The sequence below is a fragment of the Bos mutus genome, chromosome 17, assembly GCF_027580195.1.
Source record: "Bos mutus isolate GX-2022 chromosome 17, NWIPB_WYAK_1.1, whole genome shotgun sequence".
NCBI classification, from domain to species: Eukaryota; Metazoa; Chordata; class Mammalia; order Artiodactyla; family Bovidae; genus Bos; species Bos mutus.
In genome coordinates, this window is record NC_091633.1 from 6493378 (window position 1) to 6521225 (window position 27848).

The 27848-nt window shown below is 55.3% G+C and overlaps 1 protein-coding gene across 1 annotated transcript; it reads left to right on the plus strand.

Annotated features, from left to right (window-relative positions):
* Positions 1 to 57: 57 nt before the first annotated feature.
* Positions 58 to 27294, plus strand: HPS4 (HPS4 biogenesis of lysosomal organelles complex 3 subunit 2). Its single transcript, XM_070385939.1, is given in 16 exon segments — positions 58 to 102; positions 323 to 896; positions 1533 to 2056; positions 4692 to 4782; positions 6497 to 6640; positions 12192 to 12299; positions 12638 to 12754; positions 14153 to 14247; positions 15056 to 15128; positions 17328 to 17364; positions 18008 to 18104; positions 18650 to 18687; positions 18690 to 19477; positions 23582 to 23714; positions 24135 to 24243; positions 26042 to 27294. Coding segments are annotated over 14 exon segments (2043 nt in total). The 5' UTR covers positions 58 to 102; positions 323 to 896; positions 1533 to 2015; the 3' UTR covers positions 26214 to 27294.
* The last annotated feature ends 554 nt before the right edge of the window (positions 27295 to 27848 follow it).

Genomic DNA, 27848 nt, shown 5'->3' on the forward strand with positions numbered 1-27848 from the left:
CGCGCTCGACCCTACGTCATCGGCGCGCGCCAGCCCTGCGGGAACTTCACGGGGGCGGTAGGCTCAGGTGGCGCGTGACTCTGGGACCGCTCTGCCGCGCGCGTAGGTACCGGGCGGGAGTCGCGGGGACCACTAGGTCCGAGAGCCCGATCGCCGACCCTGGGGCTGCCTGGCCAATCCGGTGGGTGGGCAGTGCCCGGCGGCGCAGGGACACCGAAGCGGGGGAGGGGGGGACCCCGAGGGAGAGCGCCTTTTGGGCGCCCCTCCGCGCTGTGACCCGGGCCCCGATTTACTCCTGCGCCTTTTTGTCCGCCAATGCCAGCTCCCTGAAGCTGAGGCCAGACACGTCCCCCTGCCACCTGCGGTTAACCATCGCTTCCCGGCCCATCGCGGTCGGTCGCACCCCTTTGCCTGCTCTGCAGACCCCGAGGCCACACATCACCGCCTCCCCCTCACCGCCCTCCACCAGGGACTTCTGCGGCCGCATCCCAACAGTTGCCCTACCCTTGGCCCATCACCGGCTCCTTCTGGACCTTTCAGATAAGCGAGTGGACCTTGGCAGAGGACGGCCCAGTCCTCTGGGAACAAGGGATGGGGGTTTCAGGATGCAGTCCTTAGCCCCAGGGGGCTTAGATACCGCCTCCATAGGCATCCGAATATGCTTCACAGATGCCATGAGTATGACCCTAGTGAGGCCCACCCCAAGATAGCAAGAGCTGAGAAAAGACAGGTTTTACAGGCCACCAAAGACTCAGTGGTGTCCTCTCTAGGGACTTCTACCAAAGGAGCTTAAAAAAGAAAAAACAAAACTCCCTTGTGTTCCCAGGAGGATGGCAGATGGTGAGCAAGCATTTGAAACCATGTCCCTGGGGACACTGAGCTTGGAGAAAATGACGGTTGGTAATACAGATTTGAAGTGACCAAAGGATCAGACCTTGTTTTGTTTTCCTGGAGAGTGTGGAGTTTACTTGAAGGCCAGTGTCAGCTTGGTGGAAGGATAAATTTAACACTGACCTGTCTCTGGAGGGAGGAAGCCAGAGACAGTCAAGGTAGTTACTGAAGGAGAGTACAAGAGAGGATTAAAGTGATGCCCTCGTCCTTTCTGAGTTTGAAATTTCATGAGTTTTCTCTCCTCTTTTGGGAGTTTGAATGTCACTTGTTAAATTCTCTGTCTTCTGGAAACATGCCCAGCTCTGGGATTCTACATGTTTAGATTACTTTTGGGGCTGTCGAGGTGACAGTTCCTTAATCTGAGTTCCATTATTACTACAGCAGCTGCTTCATTTGTATCGCTGTGCTCAACACCCAAAGCTTTTTCACACCGGTTATTTAATTTTATCTTATGTGTGACATAACTTTTACAAGTTAACTGTGGGACTTACTCTGAGGTTTTGCTCCCCTCTCTTTTGGATCTTGAAACACTTTTCAACTTTGTGGAAAGCTCTCTTGAAGCGTACCATTTGCTTAACTCTGCTGGGTCACATGCTCACTCATGGGATTCTGAAATAATCTATGCCTTGTGTTTATTTTAGGGCCAAGGGACTGATCTTTGAACGGGAAGCTTCAAACTTTAAAAAAGAAGCCTTCAGAATGGCTTTGAAGAAGACAAGCTAGACACTGCTTCAGGGCACCGCCTTCAGCATGCATCTCGCCTGTCCAGGGGTGTCCCTGGTGAGGAGCTCTTTGAAGGGTTCGTTCCACAGAGGGCCAGAGAGCTGATGCTCATGGAACCAGATTGGTGGATCTGACTTTCTGAAACAATCGTCTTGCTTTATTTTATTCTTTCTGAGAGGCTGGAGGTACTGATGGGACCTAAGGGCCTCCGGGGAAGGGAAGCAGCACTTTCATGCTGAATGAAAACTAGACAAGTGACTGCTGACGACTGAAGACACCTAAACGCCCCACATCCGGATTCAGCAGACTGGGGACCCGGAGGAATTGCCACTGCTGGGGAGAATAAAGCCAGACTGGAAAAGAAAACCCAAATGAAGAGAATGAGGGCCCGCGGAGAGTAAATGGCAGCCTCCACCTCCACAGAGAGCAAGTTGGCCTCCTGGTGAGTAGCAGGGCCTGCGGGGGTTTAGTTCCTGCCAGGCTGCTGGACAGATGTTTTGGGTGAACTGAAAATCCCCAACTGGATTGTCTAGATTTAATTAAGGGGGGGGAACCATTTTCCTCAGAGCCACTAATCAAGGGCTATTTCTCTCTGAAGCTGATGTGTTGTGACCGCACAAGCCTCTTGCAGGGTCTAGCGCTGCTGGTAGATTGCAGAAAGGATAGCTGTGGCTGGATTCTGCAGCTGGGCTGTGACAGTACCACAGGCGATCAAGTCCTCGCTTTTGAGAGACAAGCAGAGGTGGCCGTGTGGAATTTCGCCATGAGGAGAAGTTTGGCCAGACTGGCTCTTGAAGGGTGTTACACAACACCTGCCTGAAACTCTGCTTAACCCTAAATGGGTTAAGCCTGTCTGAATTTGGTTCAGCGAATGTTAAATAGAGGAGAGGAAAGTGAGAGGTGTGGTTTCAAAAGAATGAGCAGAGTTTATGACGTATTTATGTGTGCAGTTCAAAATGACACTCGGTGTTCTTTGTGGGCCTGTCAAGAGTTGGGGCACTTTAACCCGGGGAACGTGAGGAAAAGGCGGAAAGGTGGGGAAAAGGTGGAGCCCAGCAGTGGGTTTCATTCATTCATTCATGTATTCATCTACCTACAAGCTTCCAGTTCACTGACATATAATTGACGTTCAGCACTGTAACTCACATAATCATGAAAAGATTACAGTAAGTTTAGTGAGCATCCATCATCTCACACAGATACAAAATAAAAGGAAAATTTTTTCCTTGTGATGAGAACTCAGGATTTACTCTGTTTAACAACTTTCATATATAACATACGGCAGTGTTAATTACATTTATCATACTGTACGTTACACCAGGGCTTTGCTGGTGGCTCAGCAGTAAAGAATCCTGCCAATGGAGGGCATGTAAGATACACGGGATCTATCCCTAGGCCGGGAAGATCCCCTGGAGGAAGAAATGGCAACCCACTCCAGTACTCTTGCCTTGAAAATCCCATGGACAGAGGAGCCTGGCGGGCTACAGTCCACGGGGCCACAAAAGGTTGGACACAACAAGCAACTGAGCACACACTCAGTGGTAGAGAATCTACCAGCCAATGCAGGAGACACAGGTTCGATCCCTGGGTCAGGAAGATCCCCTGGAGGAGGAAATGGCAACCCACTCCAGTATTCTTGCCTGGAGAATCTGACAGACAGAGGAGCCTGGCGGGCTACAGTCCACAGGGTCGTAAAGAGTTGGAGACGACGCCAGCGAGTAAACAACAGCGACACGTTGCAACCCCGGCACTACGTGTAACCGGAAGGTTGTACCTTTTGACTACCTTCGTCCGGTCCCCACTTCCCCCACCCCCTGCCTCTGATAACCACAAGTCCCATCTTTTTCTGTGACATTTTGTCTGAAGCATCACTGATGGATAACACTGTACCCAACACAGCGATGTGCCATTTCTGTACATTACAAGAGGCTCACCACCTAGCTGCGCCCAAGGCATTTTTGATCTGCTCTTGCCCTGAAGCCGGTGGCTCATCAAGATCTAGAACTCAGGCAAGCTGGAAATGTGCTGGAAACAGAGTTACTGCTTGTCATGGGGAGGATAAGGTGGGGCCAGGGAGGGCGGCAGCGGGAGGGTGTAGACTGGGGAAAAGAGTGCAGTCACTGCTCTGGCCTGACGGGCGTACTTTCAGAGACTGAGAGGCCAAACCCAGGGCTGGCCTGGGGAGTTTGCCTTGTGTCTTAAGGAGATAATTATAGTTATACCGCAGAGGAGACCCCGGGTCTTTAGGGAAGAGCAGAGGGTTGTGGAAATTGAGAAGAGAGCTTCCTCTGCAGAGGGGAAATCAGAAGTTTGACGAGGGGTCCTGTCAAAGGAGGGGCGAGGCTTTTAGTTTTTGTCTTCTAATTTTTTTGGCCGAGCCAGGTGGCACGCGGGATCTTAACTTCCTCAGCCCGGGGTTGAACCTGCGCCCCCTGCAGTGGAAGTGCGGCGTCTTCACCAGCGGACCACCGGGGAAGTCCTTGGGACTCGGGTTTCGGCGGGCAGAGAGGGGTGCGGCGCCCCACTTTCCCATTACAGACGTGCTCTCCTGCCTGGAGACTGCATGTTTCCTGTGTCCCTTTGCTCGCCGTGGCCCCAGGGCTGGCGGACGCAGCGCACGCCACAAGCCCTCGGCAAGTGTTTGTTAAGCGATACAGTGGCAGAAAGGAGGTCTCGTGCCCAGCAGTTGTGAGGGCAGCTAAGACATCGCTAACTTACTTTGTTATCAGCATCTTAGAAGACACGTTACCAAACCGCGTGGGTACGGAGTTAAGGCACAGTGTCTCAAATAAGAGGCGTCATTGTGGGCGCCCCGTGTTTCCTTAGCTGCTCGCTGTGTTTTGGGACAGAGGGTCGGACGGCTGGATGGAGGCGTGTTTTTAGCTTGAGTCGGCCGCACTTAAGAAATGGTCTTATCTCTTTGTAGCTCTCGGCTTCCTTCTCCTCTGGGGCCCCCAGAAGGCTTTTCAGATACCGAGGCGTGAGTCCCTCTTGGGCTGGGCCACCGGAGGCTGTGTGTTACAAGGCCCTGTTCACAGGATGGAAGGGAACACGGCTCCTTTCTCTTCTCTTGGCAGGTGGAACTATTTTTTCCTCTATGATGGTTCCCAGGTGAAGGGAGAAGAAGATCCAACCCGAGCTGGCATCTGTTACTTTTATCCCCCACAGGTAAGCCACTCGGCTCACTCAGTGGGGACCCCATGACCTTTCAAAGGGTTTATATCTGGACAGTTTTCTTCGCATAATCCAGGCATTTGCCACTTTTACTCTCTCATTCTTTCTTTATTATGATTATGATTATGATTATTATTTTGGCTACACCGGGTCTTTCTGCTGCACACAGACTTTCTCCAGTTGCACCGGTGGCGGCTACCCTCTCGCTGTGGTGCACAGGCTACTCATTTCGGTGGCTTCTCTTGTTGCAGAGCGTGGGCTCTAGAGCATGGGCTTTAGTAGCTGTGGCACATGGGCTTAGTTGCTCTGAGGTATGTGGAATCTTCCCAGGCCAGGGATCGAACCCGCGTCCCCTGCATTGGCAGGCAGATTCGTAACCCCTGGACCACCAGGGAAGCCCTGCTCCCTTACTTGTAGCTGTATTCTTTGTTGCTGTCCTGATGTTGAAATGCCCAAGCCAGCGGCCCAGTACTTCTGCCTTCTCTATCTCTCTTTTACTGTCACGATTTTCTGTCTGCTCTGTTGAAAAAAAAAAGAAAAAAACTTTTCTCCAAACATATGCCAGAGTAAAGAGGAGTGAGTCATCAGCCCTCGTGTGCCTGACTTCAACAAAGATCACCAGCTGACCAGTCTGTTATGAGCTAGCCTAACTCCTCCCTACTCTTTTTTTCCCCCCTGGAGTATTTGAAGCAGATCCTAGACGTGGTGTCATCGCACCAGCATCAGGGAACATCTCTAACGGGAAAGGGTATATTTTGTTAACATCCCACTCGGCCAAAGTTGCCATTCGTGGCAATAATACCATCCTATATAGTCTGTGTTCCTATTTCGCCTTTATTATCTGAGATGTTACTCAGCCCTTCCTTCCCTCTCCCTCTCTCTCTCTCCCTTCCTTTTCTCCTAATCAGCATCCAAACAAGATCCACAAACCCCGTGTGGTTGTGTTTCAAGTCCCTCTTATCGTATGACACTGCTCACCCACTCCCCCCATCCTTTCTCCCCTGCGCCACTGAATTAGTGAAGACACCGGGTCACTGATGCAGGGGAGCATCAGCATGTGTCCCGCTCTGGACTGGGCTGGTGCCTTCCTCACAATGGGGTCGTTCAGTGCTTTCTGCCCAGAGCCTTTCCTTTAAACTAAAGGATCTAGAGCCTTGACTGGGTCCCAGTTCAGCCCTTTGAGGCAGAGTGCTCCATTCTCCATGGCATCACGTGCCATCTCCCCCAGGGGTTTAGTTAGCGTGAAGGTGGGTCAGGAGGCGTGTGTGTTTGCTCACATGATTACGCTCTGACTTGCAGAGCAGGGATTAGTCTGCACCACTCGGGTCTCTCCACAGGGATCTGAATGGGGATAAATGCGCAGGCCTGTAATCCTGGGAACAGGAATGCCATTCTGGGCCATCATCTCCTGCATTCACTGTGGGTGTTCTGTGACACTCCGGGCAAGGTTCGGCCAACTTGGCCTCAAAAGGGCCAATGCTTTAGGCTTTGTAAGCCAGGCAAGGTCTTTGTCACCTGTTCTTCCTTGTTGTTATTTTGACAACCCTCACAAAACCGTAAAAGCCATCCTGGGGTCACAGATTATAGAGAGAAACAGGCAGCAGAGTCGGTCTGGCCTCCGGGCTGCAGTCTGCCAACCCCGACTCTGAGGAACGACCCGGGGGTTCAGGCCCTTCAGCCTCATGTCTGGACTGGCTTCTCTCCCCAGACCCTGCTGGACCAACAGGAGCTGCTGTGTGGACAGATCGCCGGGGTTGTGCACTGCGTTTCCCACATTTCCGGCTCTCCTCCTGCCCTTGTCCGCCTGCGGAAACTGAAGTTCGCCGTAAAGGTTGACGGTGATTACCTCTGGGTGAGTGTGCCAGGCTGAACCAGTGCCGGCGGGGTCGCCTCTACCAAGAGGCGCTTGTCTTGCTGAGAGGTGTCGTGACAGCGGGCTTTACCAGGTAGCCCTTGCCGTGGCTCCTGACCTGCAGCCTCATCCCCGGCCTCTGTCGTCCGCGACGCCCGCGTCCCTCTCTGCGGGTGCCATCGGAGCTGAGCGCTCTCGTCCCCTGCCTCTGTCGCCACGATGCCCGCGTCCCTCTCTGCGGGTGCCATCGGAGCTGAGCGCTCTCCCAGACGTCACTGTCACAGCCTGCATTGCACAAGGCGGCGTCCACCTTGCCTTTGAAAGACTTCAGTCATTCTGTGGACGTTCTTTTTGCTCTGTGATGCAAACTGAGTTTTTAATCTCTGTCTTTTCTTGTTTCTCCTCTATTCTTCCCTGTACTTTCCACACTTACTGGGGAAGGGAGCTCGAAACTTGAAGACACTGGTGCACGTAGGTTAGGTTTCCAAGGACTATTAAGGGAACAAAACAAAACAAACCCACTTACAGCTAGTAGTTCCCTTTACTCCCAAGTCCCTTTGTCTCCTGCCCACTCTTATTTTAAATTTATTCCCGAGGGAAAGGGGTGCTTACATGTGAGGAAGTATCTTCGCCTTTATAGGTATTATTTCCAATGTTTTATTGTGAAAATTTCCTAACATACCAAACAGTTGAAAGAACTGTATGGTGAATACTCACATACCTCTTAGATCCCACAGTGAACCCTTCATTGTCGTTGCTTTATCACATACTATCCATTCATCCCTTTATCCTCTGTTTTAACGCTTTCTGAAGTTGCACATATGAGTATATACCTTACCACCTGGCCCCAAATACGTCGTCATGCTGCACGTTAACTAGAGTTCAATATGTGTGTGTGCTTCTTCTGCTCTTTTTTGAGGTAAAATTCATTTGCATGCAATGAAATACACAAATCTTGAGTGTAGTTGGTGCATTTGGATAAATGGTACACCTGTGTAACACAGATCCCTATCAAGACACAGGATATGTTAGCATCACGCCAGGAAGCTCCCTTATGTCCTTAATTCCAGCCGCTCCCCCCGCATCCCAGGTAACACTGTTCAGAGTGTTCCCACCAAAGAAGAATTCTGCCTGTTCTAGGGTGTCACGCAAGTGGAATAATACTCGCATCACTCCTCTGTACAGGGTCCTGTCCTGCTGCTTAACATTTGTGGGGTTCATCCACGTTGTTTCACGGCCCCACGGTGCAGTCCTGTTTATCACTGAGCAGTATTCCACAGTCTAAATGTACTGGTCTACTTACTCATTCTCCTTTTTCTGGACACAGGAACTTTGTCCAGTTTGGGGCACTTCAGATTAATAAGGGTCTAGAGACTGCTACTGCTGCTACTGCTAAGTCGCTTCAGTCATGTCCGACTCTATGCGACCCCATAGACGGCCTCCTACCAGGCTCCCCCGTCCCTGGGATTCTCCAGGCAAGAACACTGGAGTGGGTTGCCATTTCCTTCTCCAGTGCATGAAAGTGAAAAGTCAAAGTGAAGTCGCTCGGTCGTGTCCGACTCTTAGCGACCCCATGGGCAGCCCACCAGGCTCCTCCGTCCCTGGGATTCTCCAGGCAGGAGCACTGGAGTGGGTGCCCCTGCCTTCTCCGAAGGGTCTAGAGAAATGAGTGTCACAACTGCAGTGAGGTGTCCCCTCACCCAGTCAGAACACCACCATCAAGTACCGAGAGTAGGTGCTGCGCTGGCTGTGAGTATCACAACTGCAATGAGGTGTCCCCTCACACAGTCAGAACACCACCATCAAGTACTGAGAGTAGGTGCTGCGCTGGCTGTGAGTATCACAACTGCAATGGGGTGTCCCCTCACACAGTCAGAACACCACCATCAAGTACCGAGAGTAGGTGCTGCGCTGGCTGTGAGTATCACAACTGCAATGGGGTGTCCCCTCACACAGTCAGAACACCACCATCAAGTACCGAGAGTAGGTGCTGCGCTGGCTGTGAGTATCACAACTGCAATGGGGTGTCCCCTCACCCAGTCAGAACAGCATCATCAAGTACCGAGAGTAGGTGCTGCGCTGGCTGTGCAGCAAAGGAGAGCTTCCCACACTGTCGCTAGGACATAAATCGGTGCAGCCACTGTGGAAGACAGGGCTTCCCAGGTGGCGCTAGTGGTAAAGAACCGCCTGCCAGGGCGAGAGACGGAAGAGATGTGGTTCCATCCCTGGGTCGGGCACATCCCCTGGAGGAGGGTATGGCAATATTCTTGCCTTGAGAATGCCATGGACAGAGGAGTCTGGTGGGCTACAGTCTGTAGGGCTGCAAAGAGTCAGACGTGAATGAAGAGACTTGGCACGCACGCACTGTGTAAAAACAGCACAGGGCTTCCTCAGAAAACTGAAAATAGAGCTACCGGATGATCCAGCAATCCTACTCCCGGGCATATATCCGTACAAAACTCTAATTAAGAAGATACTTGACTTCCCTGGTGGTCCAGCGGCTAAGACTCCACACTCCCAATGCAGGGGGCCTGGGTTCGATCCCTGGTCAGGGAACTAGATCCCACAGGCTGTAGCTAGAGATTCCACACGCCACAACAGAGACTGAAGATCCCACGTGCCATACTAAGGCCCGGTGCAGCCAAATAAATAAGATATTAGGGGAGCCACATGCACCAGTGTGTTCACAGCAGCCAAGACATGGAAAACATCCATGGACAGGTGGACGGGCCAAGAGGATGCGGTGCATTGTATACAGTGGCATACTACTCAGCCATAAAAAAGAATGGACTAATGCCATTTGAAGCAACATGGATCAAACTAGAGATTATCATACTAAGTGAAGAAGTCAGAAACGAAAGTTGGAAAGACAAATAACACACGATATCACTTATACGTGGAATCTAAAATACGATACAAACGAACAGCTACAAAACAGAAAAAGTCTCAAAGCTATAGGGGACAGACTTGGGGTTACCAAGGGAGAGGAGGCTGGGGAGGGAAGGGCCGGGAGTCTGCGAGTAGCAAGTGCAGACATACAGGATGGATACACAAGGTCCTGCCGTACAGTAAAGGGGAACTAGATTCCATATCCTGCGATAAACCATAGTGGAAAACAATCTGAAAAAGAATATATTTGGCTTCCCAGGTAGCACTAGTGGTAAAGAACCTGCTTGCCAATGCACAAGACATTTGTTTGATCCCCAGTTGGGAAGATCCCCTGGAGGAGAGCATGGCAACTCACTCCACTATTCTTGCCTGCAGAATCCCATGAACAGAGGAGCCTGGCAGGCTACAGTCCATGGGGTCACAAAGAGTCGGACATGAATGAAGCGACTCAGCACGCACACACATACGTATAACTGAATCACTTTGCTGTATAGCAGAAATTAACAACATTGTAAATAAACGAAAAGAGTAAGGCTCTAAAAACATTGCTATACAAGTCTTTCTGTGGATGTACATTTCCCTTTCTCACGGGTAGATACCTAGGTGTGGAATTGCTGGGTCATAGGGTAGGTGTGGGAGAAGGCAATGGCACCCCACTCCAGTACTCTTGCCTGGAAGATCCCATGGATGGAGGAGCCTGGTTGGCTGCAGTCCATGGGGTCGTGAAGAGTCGGACACGACTGAGCGACTTCACTTTGACTTTTCACTTTCATGCATTGGAGAAGGAAATGGCAACCCACTCCAGTGTTCTTGCCTGGAGAATCCCAGGGACGGGGGAGCCCGATGGGCTGCCATCTGTGGGGTCACACAGAGTCGGACACGACTGAAGTGACTTAGCAGCAGCTTAGCAGCAGGGTAGGTGTGTGTTGATTTTATAAGAAACCGCCAGACTTTTGCCCAAAGCAGTTGCACCGTCTTGCATTCCCACTGACAGTCTATGAGAAGGCCAGGTACTTCACACCCTCATCAGCAGGCATGTCAGTCTGTTTATTCACAATTTTAGCCACTGAGCTGGATGTGAAGTGGTAGCTCAGTAGGTGTTAATTTGTACTTCCCCCGTGACTACTGATAGCAGGGCTTCTTCATGTGCTTTGTGGACATTTGGGTATCTTCCTTTGAAATATTTTCCCCCAGTCTCTGGGTGTGCTTAAGTTTCTTGGTAATGTCTTTTGATGAGGCAGTTTTTGGTTTTAATGAAGTCTATCAGTTTTATCTTTTATGGTTATTGCTTTCTGTATCCTGTCTAAAACCACTGCCTACCTCATTAGAGAAGACATTCTCCAATTCTGGGGGGCGGCAGCGGGGGGAGCGCGTTTCATAGTGTTAGCTTTTAAATTTAGGTCTGTAATCCACCGTGGATAAATCCTAGTGAATAGTATGAGCAGAGGTCAGAGGGCCTTTTCTCCTGTGGCCGTCCCGTTGGTCTAGAGGTCGGAGGGCCTTTTCTCCTGTGGCCGTCCCGTTGGTCTAGAGGTCGGAGGGCCTTTTCTCCTGTGGCCGTCCCGTTGGTCTAGAGGTCGGAGGGCCTCTTCTCCTGTGGCCGTCCCGTTGGTCTAGCACCACTGCTGAGAAACTTGCTTTTCCTTTTTGCTTCCTGGGGCTCCTTTGTTGGAGCTCAAATGACCATTTAAGTGCGGCTCTGCTTCTGGGCTTGCTGTTCTTGCCCACGGGCCTTTCTGAAGATTCTGTTCACGTACTTCTCCGTCTTGATGTCTGCAGCTTTAGAATAAGTCTTAAAGTCAGCTGGGGGAAGGCCTCCAAACTTACTCTTCTCCGGGACAGCGTTTGATATTTTCAGTCCTTTGTATTTCTGTTGCAGAATCGGTTTGGCAGTCTCTGAAGGAACGTTGGTGAGATTATTAGGATTTCTTTCCATCTGCAGAATAACTGGGGGAGATGAACTGGGCGCCTGACTGTTGGCGGCACCTGAGTGGCGCTTACACTCAGAGAGCATTTGTTTACATGTTTTCGTTCAGAGTTGGTTTGTTAAGTTCCTGATGGTTCCCTAGGAGAGATTCCTCCAGGTAGAATTCGTGAGTCAAAGAAGATGAAGTCCTTTTCAAGCTCCATAAACAGGGGGCCGGATTACTTCCTAACTGAGCAAGCGTCTATCGTCTGTGGAATGGAGCACCGCCGACGCTCCGCGCTGGCGTGACGATGCACTGGGTGCGGGTTCCGGAAGCACCCCGTCCGGCTGGAGAAGGGATGGCCACTCCTGACAGTGTGGATCCCATGTTTGCTGTGAAACCCAAATGAAACATCCAGTGTCCAAATAACAGTGGTGACCATATAGGGGTTCAGGAGAGAGGTCACCGTTGGCTGGAGTGATGAGAGCAGGCAGCCTGGGGATGCTGGAATCTGTGTGTGTTGTTGGGGGACTGAGGCGGGTGGGGATGCCCGGGCAGATGAACAGGAAGCAGGGATGATGATTCCAGCTTGGGTGGCATGAGTGAGTTCAAAACACACCTGTTTCCCGTGGAGCGCCGCATGGCTGCACACAGAGGATGGATCTCCAGGGGCCTATGGAGTCTGGCTTAGTGAGCCCTGGGTACCAGGACCTCAGGCTTGGCATCCGAGAACAGGAAAGCACTGTCCTCTGCAGGTGCTGGGCTGTGCCGCGGAGCTCCCCGACGTCAGCTGCAGGCAGCTTCTGCACCGGCTCGTTGGCTTCTTTCATTTTCACAATGGGCCTGTGTCTCTGGCCTGCAAGGTATGAGCAGGGCAGTGGGGAGGCTCATGTGGAACCTCTTTAGCAAAACTGATACTGCCGGGGCACATGGGGGCATCGGGAACCCTTTACACAAACACGACGTGTCAGCGACAGGGTCATGGGCCCCCGGAGCGCCTCCCGGACGCCTTTCTTCCCCGGTGGCCTGGGGCCCGTTCATGCACCTTTTGTCCTCTCCTTGCCTGGGGGTGTGGGCCGTTCAGAAGACGCCCTCCCTGCCAGCCAGGTCCCCATGAGGGACAGTTCTGTGGGGGACTGGAGTCCCTGCTGGAGTGTGTGTCTTGGGATCGCGGGTGCTGACGCCGGCTGTTCTATTTCAGAGCTGCCCACGGGAAGAACTGCGCTCCGAGTGGGACACGCTCATCGAGCACATCCTGGGGAACACGGGCGACCTGCACAAGATCTTCAACTGCCTCTGGCACCTGGACCAAACCAAAGTAACCGGCTCAGCACCCCCACCCGCTGCGTGCGTGGGTGGGAACTGGGCTTCTGGATGTGGGTGCTTCCCCTTCGATGAGCTGTCCCTCCATCCCCGTGGCTGTTAAGAACTCAGGTTCCAGGCGGCACTTGCCAGCTGTGTGGGCTAGGACCAGACAGGTCACCTGTCTCAGCCTCGCTCTTCTTACCCGTGGAGCGGCGTGATACCCACCTCCCAGGACTGTTCTGGGGCTGAAACTGGGACAGTTACGTAAAGGACAGATGCCCAGGAAAGAGTGTTATTGCTTTGTTAATACCCAGATGTGCTGAACTCAGTAATCTGAAGGCCCCCTTCTCAGCTTATCATTAGTTATTCTCAGCATCCAGAAAGGCCGAGGGCGGCCGCTGTCTGGGACGGGGGCGCTGGGTGGGGTCTGTCCTTGAGCTGTCACCTCGGCACGTGGTGACGAGAGGCCACCTGCACCACTGCGGGCTGGTGGCCTTGGCCTTGGCAGACGTCGCATCCTCACCGTCAGACAGCGGGGGGAGGTGCGAGCGGTGCCATGAGGAGCCCTGCCCGCGCCCCGAGCATCTTGGGGGTGGGACCTTCCACCACGCGTGGCCTGGGTCTCTGCGGGCGGAGACCGTGTCCCTGTCCCTGGGGTGCAGTACCGGCTCAATGCTAGAAACAGGGACGGGTTTTCCCGCTCCTGTTTGGAGGGCTTCTTGGAAGTCAGCCCAGAGCTTTCCGAGTGCTGTGAAAGAGCTAACCATCCGCGGTAAGGGCTCCAGCGTGGCTCCTTAACACTCAGTGCTGCTCCCGGGTACCGCAGGTTCCGGCTGCCAGGCAGGAACCTGGAGGAGGCTGGTGGCCACTGCTGGCCCTTCATGAGCAGGTTCAGATCCTCTGCCTGTCCCTTTAGGGACTTTTTTTTTACAAGGACGGAGGACTGAGACGTGTACGCCCACATGAAAGGCTGCGATGCTTCCATTTTCCCTCCTGGCAGAGTTAGGGGACCGGGTCAGACAGCAAGCCAGCTCGTCACAGGGGCTTGGGCTGCAGGGGAGGGTGGGTTCACCATGAACTGAATCTGAGGGGTGGGCTCTCCCCTGCGGCTGCCTCCTGGTCTCCATGTCACTGGTCAGGGTCTTCTTGGCGATGTGCACGGTCACCTGTGAAGAGCCATATGCCCAGTTCTCTCTGCCTCCCTGCTTCAGGGAGGCCCCCTGGTCCCAAGCACCTGGCGTTTTGTGGTGGCAGCCGTGTGGGGTGTCAGAGGCATGACACGGCCGGTGTGTGGCACGCCCTCCCTCCGGGCTCGGCCTCCGAGCAGTCCGTCTGCCCTCCGCAGCCCCCTGCCCGTCCCCTCCTGCCCACGGGGGCGTGCCGACCGGGGCTTGCTTCTCGCCCCGCACAGGTGGAGGCCCTGCTCCTGCTCAAGGCGGCTCTCATCCTGCAGACCTGCCAGCGCGCGCCCCACGTGCTCGCCGGCTGCATCCTCTACGCAGGACTGTGAGTAATACCCCTGCCCCTTCTCCCTCATCCCCACCCCCCGCTATAGCCCTGACCACCCGGCCACCTCCTGATCGGGGCTGGGGAGCTGAGAGCTCTGTGCGTGGCCAGTTCCAGCCGGTCTTGTTTGGCAACTCGAGGGTAGTTTAGATTCGATTGAGGGTCCGTGCCTGTCCCTGGGGAATTGGAAGCTGCTGTGTCCAGAGAAGAGTTAGGAGTGCACAAGGCGGCTTTGCAGAGATCCATGCAGCTCTCAGCTGGGCCACGCCTGCGGAGTGGTCGGTCTCTGGCACCCAGGACCGTCAGGAGAGGGGTGTGAGGCCCACGGCGCACCCGGGGCCCCAGTGCACAGGCCGTGGCTCCTGCTTGGGCTCCTGCAGCTGTGTGGCTGGGTCTGCCTCGAGGTACCCTCACGGAGGTCTCACTGCACCTCTTCCCCCAGCTGGAGGGCCTCTTAGAGAGCCTGGGAGCCCTCCACGCCTCCTCTGGGCCTCGAGGAGGCTCAACCGTTCCGGCCAGAGGCAGGGGAGTTGGTGCTCTGTGTCCAGGGCTATGATCCTGGAGGGATGTGCCCTAGAGAAGCCCTCCCGGCACCTCAGGAATATTCTTAGTACAAGTCGGTCCAAGCGTTTTGACATTTAAAACTTTGATGGGGAACAGCCAGGGGGCCCCCGTGAGTGCCTCCCCAGGTGACACTGCCACCAGCTGTGTCCCCCAGATCCGAGCTGCTGCGGGTGCTGGGACTGTCTTGATGCCAGGTCCTGACTGTGTTTCTTCTCTGGTGTCCTGGTTCCTGTTGATCTCCCAGGATCGTCAGCACCCAGCTCCCGCCCTCCGTCACGGCCAAGGTCCTGCTTCATCGCATGGCGCGTCGGGACCAGGTATCAAACCCCCCTCCCCGTGCCCCCACCACACGGCAGGGACGTGTTCCCCTGGCGCATCTGTCTTTGTGTCGGGCAAGACTGATCAGCAGCACTGGATGGGCCGGGGGGGCAGGGGCTGCCATGTCCTTCTTAGGACCCCCCGTCCATCCGTGTGGTCCCCCTCAAGTGAGGTCCTGGCAAAGCTGGAAGAAAATGCTTTCTCCTGCGTGGTTGGCTTGGATGGTTGGTTTTTCTTTCATGCAGGTGGAACTGTGAGAATATGACTTCCCGCAGGGTGGGCTTTATGTCAAAGCAATGTTGGATTTTTTTCAGAGACTGTAAAAGATGGCTTAGGACAACAGCGGCTTTAAAAATACTTCTGTCTTATATCCGCCTAATTATTTTTATAATGAAGGAAAAGTCATAACGTGCTCATTGAGAATAAAACTGCCCACAGCTGGGCCACATAGAGATAATCACCGCTAGCGTTTGGCACGTATCCTTGGAGCTCTTTTTTCTTTTGTTTTACGAGTTGATTCTTAGTGTGTGAAACTGGTTTTAAATCTGTAGGAAGGCTAGCTTTTTGCACTTGCTAAGTCAGCAGACATTTAAAAACACACGTGGGGCTCTATCCCAGCTCCCTCTCACGTGGTGTGCGCGGTGTGAGAACACCCCTCCTGGTGAACTGTCTGACAAGGAGAGGGTGGAGGGGGTCTTTTCCTTTCTCCCTCTTGTTCAGCTCTGCTAATCAATACTAAGGAAGTCATCTGACTGCTGGAAAAGGTTTATATTCAAAAACTCTTGTCACAACAGGATTTATGAAAGTGAAAAATCAGATTCTAAGGTAGGAGCTGCGGGCTGGTTGCCTGCCGTCGTTTTCTTGGCCTGCATTACTGCCACGGCTGCAGCTTGAGTAGCTGGACAGAGACCTACAGCCGCAGTGCCAACTAGCCTGCCCTTTCCAGACAGGTTGCTGGTGTTGGTCTCAAGTCAGGGAGTGATGAATTCTCCCACACCACGGTGAACTTCCTATGATTTTAGTCAGCCATTAAAAATGGCCAAAGATGCTTTCATGGCAGAAACCGTGAGTCCCTCTTTCGAGCAGAGAAACAGAACTTTATGTAATGTGTCCTCAAAGTATTTAAAAAATGCAGACTTTACAGGAAAATGTGCCCCGTGTTCACAGGATTGGCTTATGGGCGAGAGGATTCTGTGTGATTTTTTTGAAGAGAATTTTTGTCTGGAGTTAGCTTCTGTGAAGGAAGCCACATCCTTTCAGAGGAAGGCAAGTCATTTTGGCTAGAAGAGCAGTTTTTGGTTTTCCTTTTGCTTTGCTGGGTCCTTTCGGTGGAGACGCCCAGAAAGCTCTTTTGAGGAGATTCCCCGGGTTTCTCGCCTTCGTTGTAAATGCAGAGGCGAGCCGGCCTTGCCGCGGGTTTAGGCTGAGTCCTTCGCTGTGAGGATCACAGGCCCCTCACTCTGTTGTCATAATGGGGTCTGCGTGGGCTCCAGCCAGGGCTGTGGGAGATGTGGCCGTATTCCAGAAGACGACTTCCCTGGAGGTCTGAAAGCGCAGGAACGTTCGCTGTCCTTCCCCAAGAGGAGAAACTGAGAGATCGGAAAGAGGGGAAGCCTGGTATGGGCCTGGGTGGCGTGGCCGCCTTAGCCGGCGTGACCCCAGCCCCGGCTGGGAGCAGGCAGCCTGCGGGGATCTGTTCCGTCCGCTTTGCTGTGGGCGAGCGGCTGGGCCCAGCACCCGGGCCTTGGCCACTGTGACCCCAGCCCCGGCGGGGGGCAGGCAGCCTGGGGGGATCTGTTCCGTCCGCTTTGCTGTGGGCGAAGGGGAGCAGGCAGCCTGGGGGGATCTGCTCCGTCTGCGTTGCTGTGGGCAAGCAGCCGGGCCCAGCACCCGGGCCTTGGCTGCTGTGACCCCAGCCCCGGCGGGGGACAGGCAGCCTGGGGTATCTGTTCCATCCGCTTTGCTGTGGGCAAGCGGCCGGGCCTGGCACCCGGGCCTTGGCCACTGTGACCCCAGCCCTGGCGGGGGGCAGGCAGCCTCGGGGTATCTGCTCCGTCCACTTTGCTGTGGGCGAGCGGCCGGGCCCGGCACCTGGGCCTTGGCCGCGTTTCAGGAACAGATGGCAGCATGCGGTCCCGATGGATAGGTCAGGGGGAGCATGCGGTGCCCTGTACCGACTCCTGTCTGTTTATTTTCAGAGGAAACCTACGGGAGGGGACGCCCTGCAGGAACGTGGTGAGTAGTCGGGTGTCCTGTCACGTCTTGGAAACGGCCTGTAAGCGGCCTGGCCCTGTCCAAGTCATGTGGAAGGCCGAGCAGTCCCAAACAGTTATCCCGTCGGCTCGTGAGATCAGGGAAATATTAACAGCGCTGCAAGGGCAAAGTTACTCTCAAAATCCCAGTTGTAAAGCCTCTGATTTTAGGCACAGCTTTTAAATCCCCCCTTTCAGCTCCTCCTTAACCCTCAGCACCATGAGGCTGCTCAGATGAGTTCCAGAAGGTGACGATGGGAAGAGGGTGATGGCAGGGCCAGTGCCAGGAAGACCTTTGGCAGCAGAGTGGGGTTTAGTTTGAAGCCTAAGTTTGGGCAGACCCCTTTGGTCAGTTGGAAGTGCTTTTGATCCAGGTTCTGTCTTAAGTGCTGGTCAGTTTTCTTCCACCAAACGTCACTCTGGGAGCAGAGTGGCCCACGTGGGCTTTTCCTTGCTGATGGCAGAAACTGTAGCTGCAGCTTTGTGGCTTCTGTTCTGGGGAAAGGAGCCCAGAGCTGCTCGCTGGGCTGGCCTGAGGGCTGGAGGCATCATCCCAAAAACACTGCCTGCCCCCCCGTCTTCTCTGGCCCAGAGAGGGCCCTGGCCATATTGCTCTGCACTTCTAGGAGTGGTGCTCCCTCCCAATGTTCAGATCACGCCTGTTTTCCTGACTGAAGAGGAAGCCGCCAGTCTCCGTGAGTTCCCCCGGGAGCCCTCGGCCAGGTAAGGGGCTGAAAGAGGCTGCTCGGAACCCACATGTTGGGGACTCCCTCCCACGGGCTCATCCAGAAGCCCCGTGCATCACATCCTCCCACGATTCCCTCTTCTTCACGCTCTGCCCTGGCGGGGGTTGGGGATAAGGGATGGACAATTGGACCTTCAGCAGAGATGAGGGGCATCTGGCAGAGTGAGATGAGCGTAGGTTTCAGATCTGAGATCCGTGGCTTACCTGCTGTGTGACCGTGGGAAAGTCCATTCCCTGCCCGAGCCTCAGTTTTCCCATCTGTAAAATGGATCCAGTAACGTCTGCGTCTTGGGTTCATCGTGAAAGGTGGAAACAGCACACGCGCAGCGCCCGTGTAGGACCCGACTGGCAGTTAACCCCCAGACTGGGTGCGTCCGATCCAGGGGGCTCTGCCGTTTGCAGCAGGTGACCCTGGTGTCACGCGTGGCACCGCGTGGCGCCAGGGCCTGTTACCTGTAAGGAAGCTGCTTCGCGCCCCGGGCAGGGCCTTGCCCGCACTCAGCTGTCTGCCCTTCCTCACCAGTGCTCCGGCACCTCCAGCCAGACTCCAGGAGCCCTCAGCCGCCCGAAAGAAAACGCCCCCGGACACGCGGGCTCCAAGGCTCAGACCTCGACGACCACACCTGAACCCCCGTCTCCTGATGCCGCCTTGGCAGATGGCAGCAGGGAGCACGGACACTGGTCCGGCCCTGACCTGAAGAGCACACCGCCCGCACTGCAGCACTGCACTGCTGCGGGCAAGGGTTCAGCTTTGTTCGTGGGGAACGGGCACCTGGACTTGTCTGAAATCCACATCCCAGAGGCTCAGAAAACAGAAGCATCCCCAGGCCATCCTGCTGCAGACGGCGGGGGTCCTGGTTGCGAGGAGTCTGTCCACAACCCCGGCAGTCCTGAAGCCAAGCCACCTGGGGTCCTGTCCCTGGGCCGCCTCCCCGCCTCCGCTCCTGAGGTGGTCCCCCAGAACGGAGCCCTCGAGCAGCCCGCAGACCTTCCTGGCGACGGCAGCCAAGCCCCCGTCCCCAGGAAAGACCACGTCCCCAGCAGGACGAGTGGGCCTGGGCGGGCACCTTGCTTGGATTTGAGGCAGAGGGGCACTGAGCAGCCCCTGGAGGAACACGGTGGGGAGCAGCACCACAGTGGGGCTCCTGAGGGCTGCTTGACCCCTGGCCCGGACTCCACAGATCCCTCAGATGAAGGCCCCTCTGCAAACAGAACCGCGTCCAGGATGAGCCCGGCCTCCCGCGAGGGGCTCGTGCGGATGAACCTCTACACGCACAGTGTCAAGGGCCTGGTGCTGTCGCTGCTGGCCGAGGAGCCGCTGCTGGGGGACCGCGTGGCCGTGGAGGAGGTGGTGAGTGTGCAGCGGGGTGGGGATGTGGGGCTCAGCCATCAGCTGCATGGCCCGGTACGAACGCCCTTATTTATATGGTGGGGTGCAGGGGGTGCCTACCTCCCTGTTTGTGGGCAGTGGGCGTTCAGTGCAAGCACAGAGCCAAGTGCAAAGGCAGCCACTAGGGCTGCCCTCTCTAGCTTCCCCGCTTCCTCAGGGTCTCTGGTTCGTAGTGAGCTGGGAGGGTGCTGGGCGCTGACCACACATGGCCTAGCCCTGCCCTGCAGCCCTCGTCTGTGTGGCCGGAGTCCGCACGCGTCACCACCTGGGTTGGGTTTCTCTGCGAGCCCCAATTCCCGTCCGTCTGAAGCTGCTTCCTAGGAGCCTGGGCCCTCTGAAACGCTGACTTTCTCCAGAAGGCGCCGCTCAAACCCGGGCGGCTCTCCCCCCACGCCTAGAGGCTCACTGACCTCCGGGCTGGGGTCCATGCCGGATCCAGTTGCCATAGTAACAGCTCTGCTTTAGTTGCCAGGGAAGCAGCGGTGGTAAGAACAGCAGGTTGAGACTGCTGCAGGGCGAACGGCGTCCTGGGGCTCGCCGTGTTTCTGTTCTTCAATCTATATTACGCTAAGCCCATCTTATTAGCATGCAGGGCCCGTGACCCTCTGTAAAGGAGCGGGTCCCCCTTGGAGTGCAGTGGAGGAGGGAAGGCGGGTCCCCACATGGAGGGAGCCCTCCCACACCTGCCTGGCCCCTCCCCTTTTCCCAGGCCCCAGGTCACCCTCTCCACCTCCGTCCCCCTGGCTCTGACCGACATCCCCCCCACCCCGCCTCATTATAACAGCTCGGGGACCAGGGATGCAGTTCCACACGTCCATCCCCACCCCTCCCCCCACACCTCGGTCTCATGGTCTGTTCGGCTTAGTGCCCAGCTCAGATGAGGCCCCCCAAGATAAAAAGAAAAACCAGCACAGGCTGCTCAGAGAGGAGGTAAATTAGGGTTCATGCTGCATTTGCTGTATGTAAATAATTTACATCTGCTACTTCCGCCAAGCCTTGAACAGCGCTGGGGCCCGGCACAGTGACGCCCATCTCGCCCTGAAGTAGCGATGGCGACCTAGCTAATGCACAGGGCGGGTCCACACCTCTTGCTTGTTTCCTGGCCTCCACCCTGACCCCTCTGTCCCCCGTGGACCTGACCATGGCCTGGCAGGTGGGAAGGTGAAGGACTGAAGGCCTGCCTTCCGTGGCCCTCTTTACGTGGACACGGCACTTGGTCTGTCACAGCCCATCCTGGTGTCAGGACAGTGACCTCCCTGGGCTTTCACGGACAGGAGGGTTTGGGGTCGGGGAGGAGAGAGAACACAGCTTTACAGAAAAGGAGAACCAGTCTTTCCTAAAAAGAGAAGGGTGTAACAGACTTTGATCAGCTTGCTGGTTTGAGAGGAGAGTCAGCTGATCAGACCGGGAGGCCGTCTTGTTTATAACTGGCAGAGAGCTTTCACAGCCTTTCAGTCTGGACCTGCACACAAAACAGTTGACCTGATTTCCCCCCTGGACTCTCTGCTGCTGTCAGAAAAGCCAGGCCCCACCCCCAGCCTGGTGCACGACAGCTCAGATGTGACCATGAGCGCAGTCCCCCCGGGAAGGACATGTTGCCATGGCTCCATGTCGTTTCGCCATCACGTCTTTGCGTGGACCAGCTGCCACCATTTCTGCTTGCTGAGGGTGGGTCAGGGCACTGGGTGACCGGGGTGAGCAAGGAGCAGCCAGGGAGAGGGCCCCCTAGTTCAGAGGGAGCAGAGTCGGATTCCCCCACCAGGGGGCAGCAGAGAGCCACCGACAGTTTCCTGCTCAGAACCCGGAGATCGTCTCAGTGACTTTCAGCCACAGTGATGGGATCAGTTATTCATTGCTACAACAGGATGGGGAGCTGTGCACGTGGAGTAGGTGAAGCCTGAGGTTAGTGTGTTGGCAGAAAATAGAAAAAACGCTCCTCTCCCCTGAAACTCGTGCTTCTGAGCACATGGGTGTCCCTGCAGCAACTCCTGTGCATGTTTGGGGGTTCACTGACAGTGAGCCACTAGCTTTGCCATGGACCAAAAGGCAGGGGGTCCCGGCACAGCCTCAGCTCCGTGCCCCTTAGCGTGTTGTGCAGGTCACGTATGTGGTATGTCTCGGGGTTGGCAGACTCTAATGTGAAGGGATACACAGCAGATGTGTTCTGCTTTTACCGCTCTTCCCCTCTGCTGTTACAATACAAACCCACCATGCACACATGTGAACTGGGACTGTGCTCCAGCGCACTGTTATGGACACAAAAATTGGGACTTTATATAATTTCACATCACAATATTATTATTTTGACTTTATTTTTTCTAACCATATAAAAATATAAAAACCAATCTTAGTTCTCAGGCTATAAAAATAGTCCACAGGCCATATTTCCTACCCCTGGTCCAAGCAGGGGATGCTGCCTGTCCTCCTGGACACTGCCTGTCATTCACACCTGTGACTGAGTCACAGCCTGCAGCTGACGGTGCCTAGTTCATGCTCGCGGTCCAGTCACCAGGTGGCTGTTGACCGGGCACCTCCTGGGAGCCAGGCTGGCTGCTGGGCCCTGGGGACGCCACGTAAACCTTGTAGCCAGACCTAATGCCTGAGTTTCCTTTGTGCAACATGGGCCAGAAATGCTAATTTAAGTCCAGGATGCTCCCCAAGGTAACAGCTGAGCTTTCTGACATTCACCTCAGAACATTCTCTCTGCATCGCTGTAACTTCTTATTGCGCTTAGTGTTTTGCACAGCTGTTGTGAAATAAGTCAACCCACAGACAAGTCTTGTTAGTCCAGGGACGGGTGCTCATGGAGGAGATACCGCTTCTTCAAGGACGATGATTTTCATATTCTTGACTTCAGGAAAACGCCTCCCTCCGGGGAGCACTTGAGAATGGACAGAGTGTACATATGTTATTTGACTTCCGCAGGTCAGCAATGATATTCCTATTTTGCAGATGAAAAGAAGAAGGTGCAAAAACCTCTGTAACTGGCCCTGGTGGTCTGGCTAGGAAAAGGCTGAGCCACGGCACGGGCTCGTTCACCTGGGCGCTAGCCACTGTCTCCTGGTGACTTAAGTAGCCCCCCCCCCGCCCCCCCTCTCCCCGGGGCGGCCCCAGGGGGCCCTGTATCAGGCTGAGTCCATCGGGTGTGACATCCCTGCTTGATGGTCCCCAAACAGAGCTCAGCCGTTGGTCATTGGAAAATGTCTTTGTGGGAAAACAGATTGAAGAGTGAAGTTCATGCTATATCGTTAGGTCGCAAAACTAGCCTCAGTCGTCATTTACAGTCTGACGCCCATCTTTAGCTAACTCGTACGAAAGGGGGCAGTCCTGTGTTCCCATGGCACCTGCGCGTGACATCCCCCCGGGAGGCGATGGAACATAGAGGTGCCTGGGCCTCAGCTCCGCACGGCCTTCCTCAGCCGGGTCCTCCCCTGGACCAGGGAGCGGAGAGCCGCCGCCCGCGCCCTTGGTCCCCTCGGGTTCCCGGGAGGGAGGGGGCCGCGCTGCACACGCGGATGACGTCATGACGTCTCGGTCCGGCTGCGACGCACGGGGTGGGGACACAGCGCGGCGCGAGTGTGGTGAGGAGGGGACGGGCCCCTGCCAGCAGCTCTGCCTGGATGCTGAGGTTCTGGGCTGTTCTTGGCTTTTTTTCTTTTTATCCCTTCTTTTACTTTTCGGCTTCCCTCTATGTTCCCATTTTTCTACAAGTTTGAAGAGGTCTCTGGTGGCTCAGACGGTAAAGAATCTGCCTGCAATGTTGTAGACCGGGGTTTGATCCCTGGGTCGGGAAGATCCCCTGGAGAAGGGAATGGCAACCCACTCCAGTATTCTTGCCTGGAGAATCCCATGGACAGAGAAGCCTGGTGGGCTACAGTCCACGGGGTTGCAAAGAGTCAGACACGACTGAGCGATGAACGCTTTGAAGAGGTTTAGGACCTCAGGGCAGAAGTCAGGACCTTTCCAAACATGGGTCCTAGCACCCGGGGCGCTAAGTCGGGCTGCCAGGCGGCTCTCCCCGGGTGGCCTGCTGAGTGGTGGCGGCTGTCCCTTCCCGCCCCGCAGTACCACGGCAGCCTCGCGTCCCTCAACGGGCTGGAGGTGCACCTGAGCGAGACGCTGCCCCGCGACCAGGCGGCCCCCGCGGCCAGAACCTACAGCTTCGCACACTACGACCGCGTCCAGAACTTGCTGACAGGTAAGGCTCGCCTCCGGGAGGTGGAGTTGGGGGGTCAGCACCCAGGCCCAGGTCCCTGGTTGGTGGGGAGGTGCCCTGTGGTCAGGATGCTCTTTCTCTCTTGGAACCCAGCTCCCACCGGGTTTAACTACTCTCGGCAAACTTTTCCCGGCTGGTCTCTTTCTTGCCCTTTCTCCAACGTTTTGAGAGAAGCACCCGCGTCCAGATTGTCTGCGATGGGGTCGCCTCCCGACTTGGATACCCTTGTGCTAAGACAAGTGTTGACCACCATCAGGGGTGGCGAGAGGGCCCAGCACCCCGGCCTCCTTCCCACTGCCTCTGGGGCCTCACTTCATCCCAGCTTTTTGTGGTTCTGGGTTTGGGGGTACTGGGGGGCGGCACTCTGCCACGCATGACGACTTCCGTGTCCTCTTCCGGAAGCCAACCTGCCGCAGGGGACCACAGCGCAGGACCGCCGCTTCCTCCAGGCTGTCAGCCTGATGCATTCCGAGTTCGCCCGGTTGCCCACTCTGTACGAGGTGACCGTCAGGTGAGTGTTCCCAGGCCACTCCCAGCCCTGCCCCCCGGGTGCCTGGCAAAGCCTCACTCACAACCCGATGAAGACCAGTGCAAGGACCGGCCCGGGCATCCCCTGACCCGCCCTGCAGGTTGCTGTCATCCATCCTCGGGCTTCCCTGAGTCCTGTACATGCCGGGTCCCTTTCTGGGGCTCGGGCTGCTACAGACACTGAGGGACAGCAGGGAGGGGACCCAAGGCCCTCCCCACCTCAGTGCTTCCATCAGTCAGTGGGGGCGGAGAACGGGCTGTCATCTGTCTAACAACTGGACAAGTCCCACATGCTCCTGACCACAACATCCAGATGTCCCCCCCTCAAAGGTCTCCCAAGGGCAGCATGTCCTCTCCTCACCAGCGTGCCCCCAGGATACTCATAGTCAGCAGTATGGTGTATCTTACCCCAGGTTTTCTTGGTATTAGGTTTTTTTTTTTTGCACATAAGAGGTGCTGCTGCTCAGTTGCGTCTGACTCTTGTGACCCCGTGGACTGTAGCCACCAGGCTCCTCTGTCCATGGGATTCTCCACGCAGGAATACTGGAGTGGGTTGCCATTCCCTTCTCCAGGGGATCTTCCCAATAAAGGGATTGAACCCCTCATCTCTTGCATTGGCAGGCAAGGATTCTTCAACACTGAGCCACTGGGGTAGCCCATATAAAAGACAGATGATCAGTATTTATTATTATTTTGCTGGTCTTCTTAAAAAAAAAAAAACTGGAGCACACGCACTTGCTGTTTTTTAAGTTCCTTTTTCACTTTGTTGCGTGTCTTGAACACACCTTCCGGCCAGCAGGTCTAGACCTATTAATTAGTGGCATTTACAGTCTTTAACCAACTAAACTCTACTTTTTCTCTCTACATGCTTCTCTTATGAAACCAGTAGCAGAAAAGGCAAGTTAGAGGGTCAGAAGGGGCGTGCCTGCTGTGTGCGTGTTGCGTGTGTGTACTGTACTGGGGAGTGGGTTGGTCGAATACCTTCTTTGTAACCTCATTTCATAGACGTGGAGACACAAGGATGCGGTAGGGTGAATGAGTCGCCCCAGATCAGGGGCCGAGTCGGGATTTGAGCCCAGGTGTCTCGTCTCCGTGGCGCGCAGCCCTGCACACACACTTGTGGTTGGGGCGTGTGTGTGTGTGCAGTGTAGTTGAGAGGTGGGGTGTGGGGTGTGGGCTCTGGGCCTGGCCGACCAGGTTCTAACGTCTGCAGCTGCCACACAGGGGTGTGGGCGTTTCTGCTGCCCAGCGCTGTCTCCAGCCAATATTTCTGTGTATCTTTCCACAATAAATGTGCCTCCTCTGGCTTTAAGTCAAAGCTGCCCACACTGGCAACCCAGACCCACCCCCCACCTGTGGACCTGCAGCATCTCACCTTCCTCAGAGCTGAGACTTTTCGTGGTAGGATACATAGCTCATTTGAGTAACAGTAATAGAAACAACAGCCTCCGTTTCCTAACCATCTCACCACGGGCTAAGCGATTTGTATCCGTTCCTTCTCACTTACTCCGTGAAGTCTCAGTGAGGGAATTTACCGCTGTCTTGTCCATTCTTCTGATGAGAAAGCTGAGACTCCCACAGACAGAAGGCTCAGGGCTGCGGTGAGCACCCAGGTTGTGTGGGACCTCCAGACCCATGCTCGGAACCCCGAGGCGCCCCTTCTGTGGCCACAGTGACTGGGCCCGGGCTCCTCCTGCTGGGCCAGAGACCTCGCGGGGTCTCTGGGGTCTGAGGTCTGCATGGCGGTGGACTGTGGTCTCCTGTCTCCCCACCCCCACCAGGAACGCCTCCACAGCTGTGTACGCCTGCTGCAACCCCGTTCAGGAAACCTACTTCCAGCAGCTGGCCATGGCGGTGCGGAGCTCTGGCTTCCCGAACCCGCAGGACGGCGCTTTCGGCCTCCCGGGCAAAGCCAAGCAGAAGCTGCTGAAGCACGGGGTGAACCTGCTCTGAACTGTGGATCGCTCCTGACCCCTGGGGGTGACTCTCAAATCAAACCCCGGCAAAGGAAGTGCTGCCTTGTTAAGTGGAAGAGCTCCTCTGTTTTACTTTCCCTGGAATAGTCCTCTTTTTTAGGACTGCAGTATTTGAGTATCTGTTACTCCTTCTGTGGATCAGGGCTGGAGGGGGTCGTTCCTCGGGTTGGCAGACCTAGAGCTTGTGGTAAAGAACTTGATGGCGTGGGTGGCATGGGGGCCAGGGTGGGGCCATGGCTCCTTCCACCCCAGGGCCCGGGTCAGTCACTCCCCCATTACACGGAGCCCAGGGTGCCTGACGTTTCCTGGAGCTGCTCCACCCCGGCCTGACTCGTACACAGAGACTGAGGCTAGTGTTTCTTCTAGAACCCTGCATGTCTAGAGTGCATGTCCCATGCTGTCTGTAGGGGGTGGGTCCAAGGTGACTGCACAGCCAGGAGATGGATCTGTCTGGAAGCAGACCGTGCGCCCACTTCTCAGGCTGTCTTCACCACGGTCCTCCTGGGGGGTCGGTGCACTGGAAGTGGTCGGGGATGCTGAGACTGCCTTGTCTGGATCTTCTGGATCACCCACAGAGGGGAGGGGGCGATCTCGATGACACGAAAGGAGCCTGGGGCGCCAGGACGCGGAAGTGGGTGATGACTGGCCAGGCCGGCCCCTTGGCTGGAAGTGGGTGGTGCTGCTGGTTGCTTTGAGTGAGGGTCCCAAACAGGAGTTTCTAAAAGGTCTTGGAGCAGAAGCAGAGCTGGTTTTCAGGGAGGGGGATGCTGCGTGAGAGGGGACAGCATTTTGCACTGGCTGTTGCCAGGCCGGGGTGGGACTTAGAACGTTGGTTCGGTGATGTTACGGTCCAACGTTCTGTGATGATATGATGTGAGTCACAGGATGAAAATATTGACCAAAATCCTAACCAGGTCTTTACCAGAAGCACCTAAGACTCCATGTGAAAACTGCAGTGTAACTTCATGCCAGTGAGCCAGTATCTCCTGTTTATGACATGGGGTCTTTTTCTTGAAACAAGTTGCTAAGGGCTGAAAATAAAGAAGCCAAAAATGCTACTGAGTTTTGAGCACTGAGTTCTGATGGGGATACTTACGTATAGACGTACACGCATGCGTGTACTCTGCGTGGTCACCGTTTTGCCCTACCCGATCCAGCCAGGCTAGGGAGGAAGGGCGTGTCAGCGCGGTCTGTGTGCGAGGGTCGGGGCGGACAGCACCAGCTTCAGCGAGGCTGCACTACACACCAGGCCCACAGCCCCCTTTTCCGTCACCCCTCTGGCGACCCTCCTGCCCCCGGCTGGCCTAAGACGGTGAGCTTCCCGAATGAAGGAGGGCTGTAGCTGAAGCTAGGGAAATGCACGTTGTCCCACTTCTCTGCCCGACTGTCGGAGGAAAACCCCTTTCGAGACCTGGGCGAGCCTCTGCAGGCACCTTCCCATGACTGACGGACACAGAACCCATTTTCTTCCTGTCCTGTGGTATTTCTAAGCAGCCAGACTTGCCACCGATGCTCTAGAGTTGTGAGATCTGCAAGTCTTGAGGTTGGCGAAAATATGACCTGTTACGTGTTGACGCAGGGACAGAACTCGGAGCCCCCGAGCCTGTGTTCA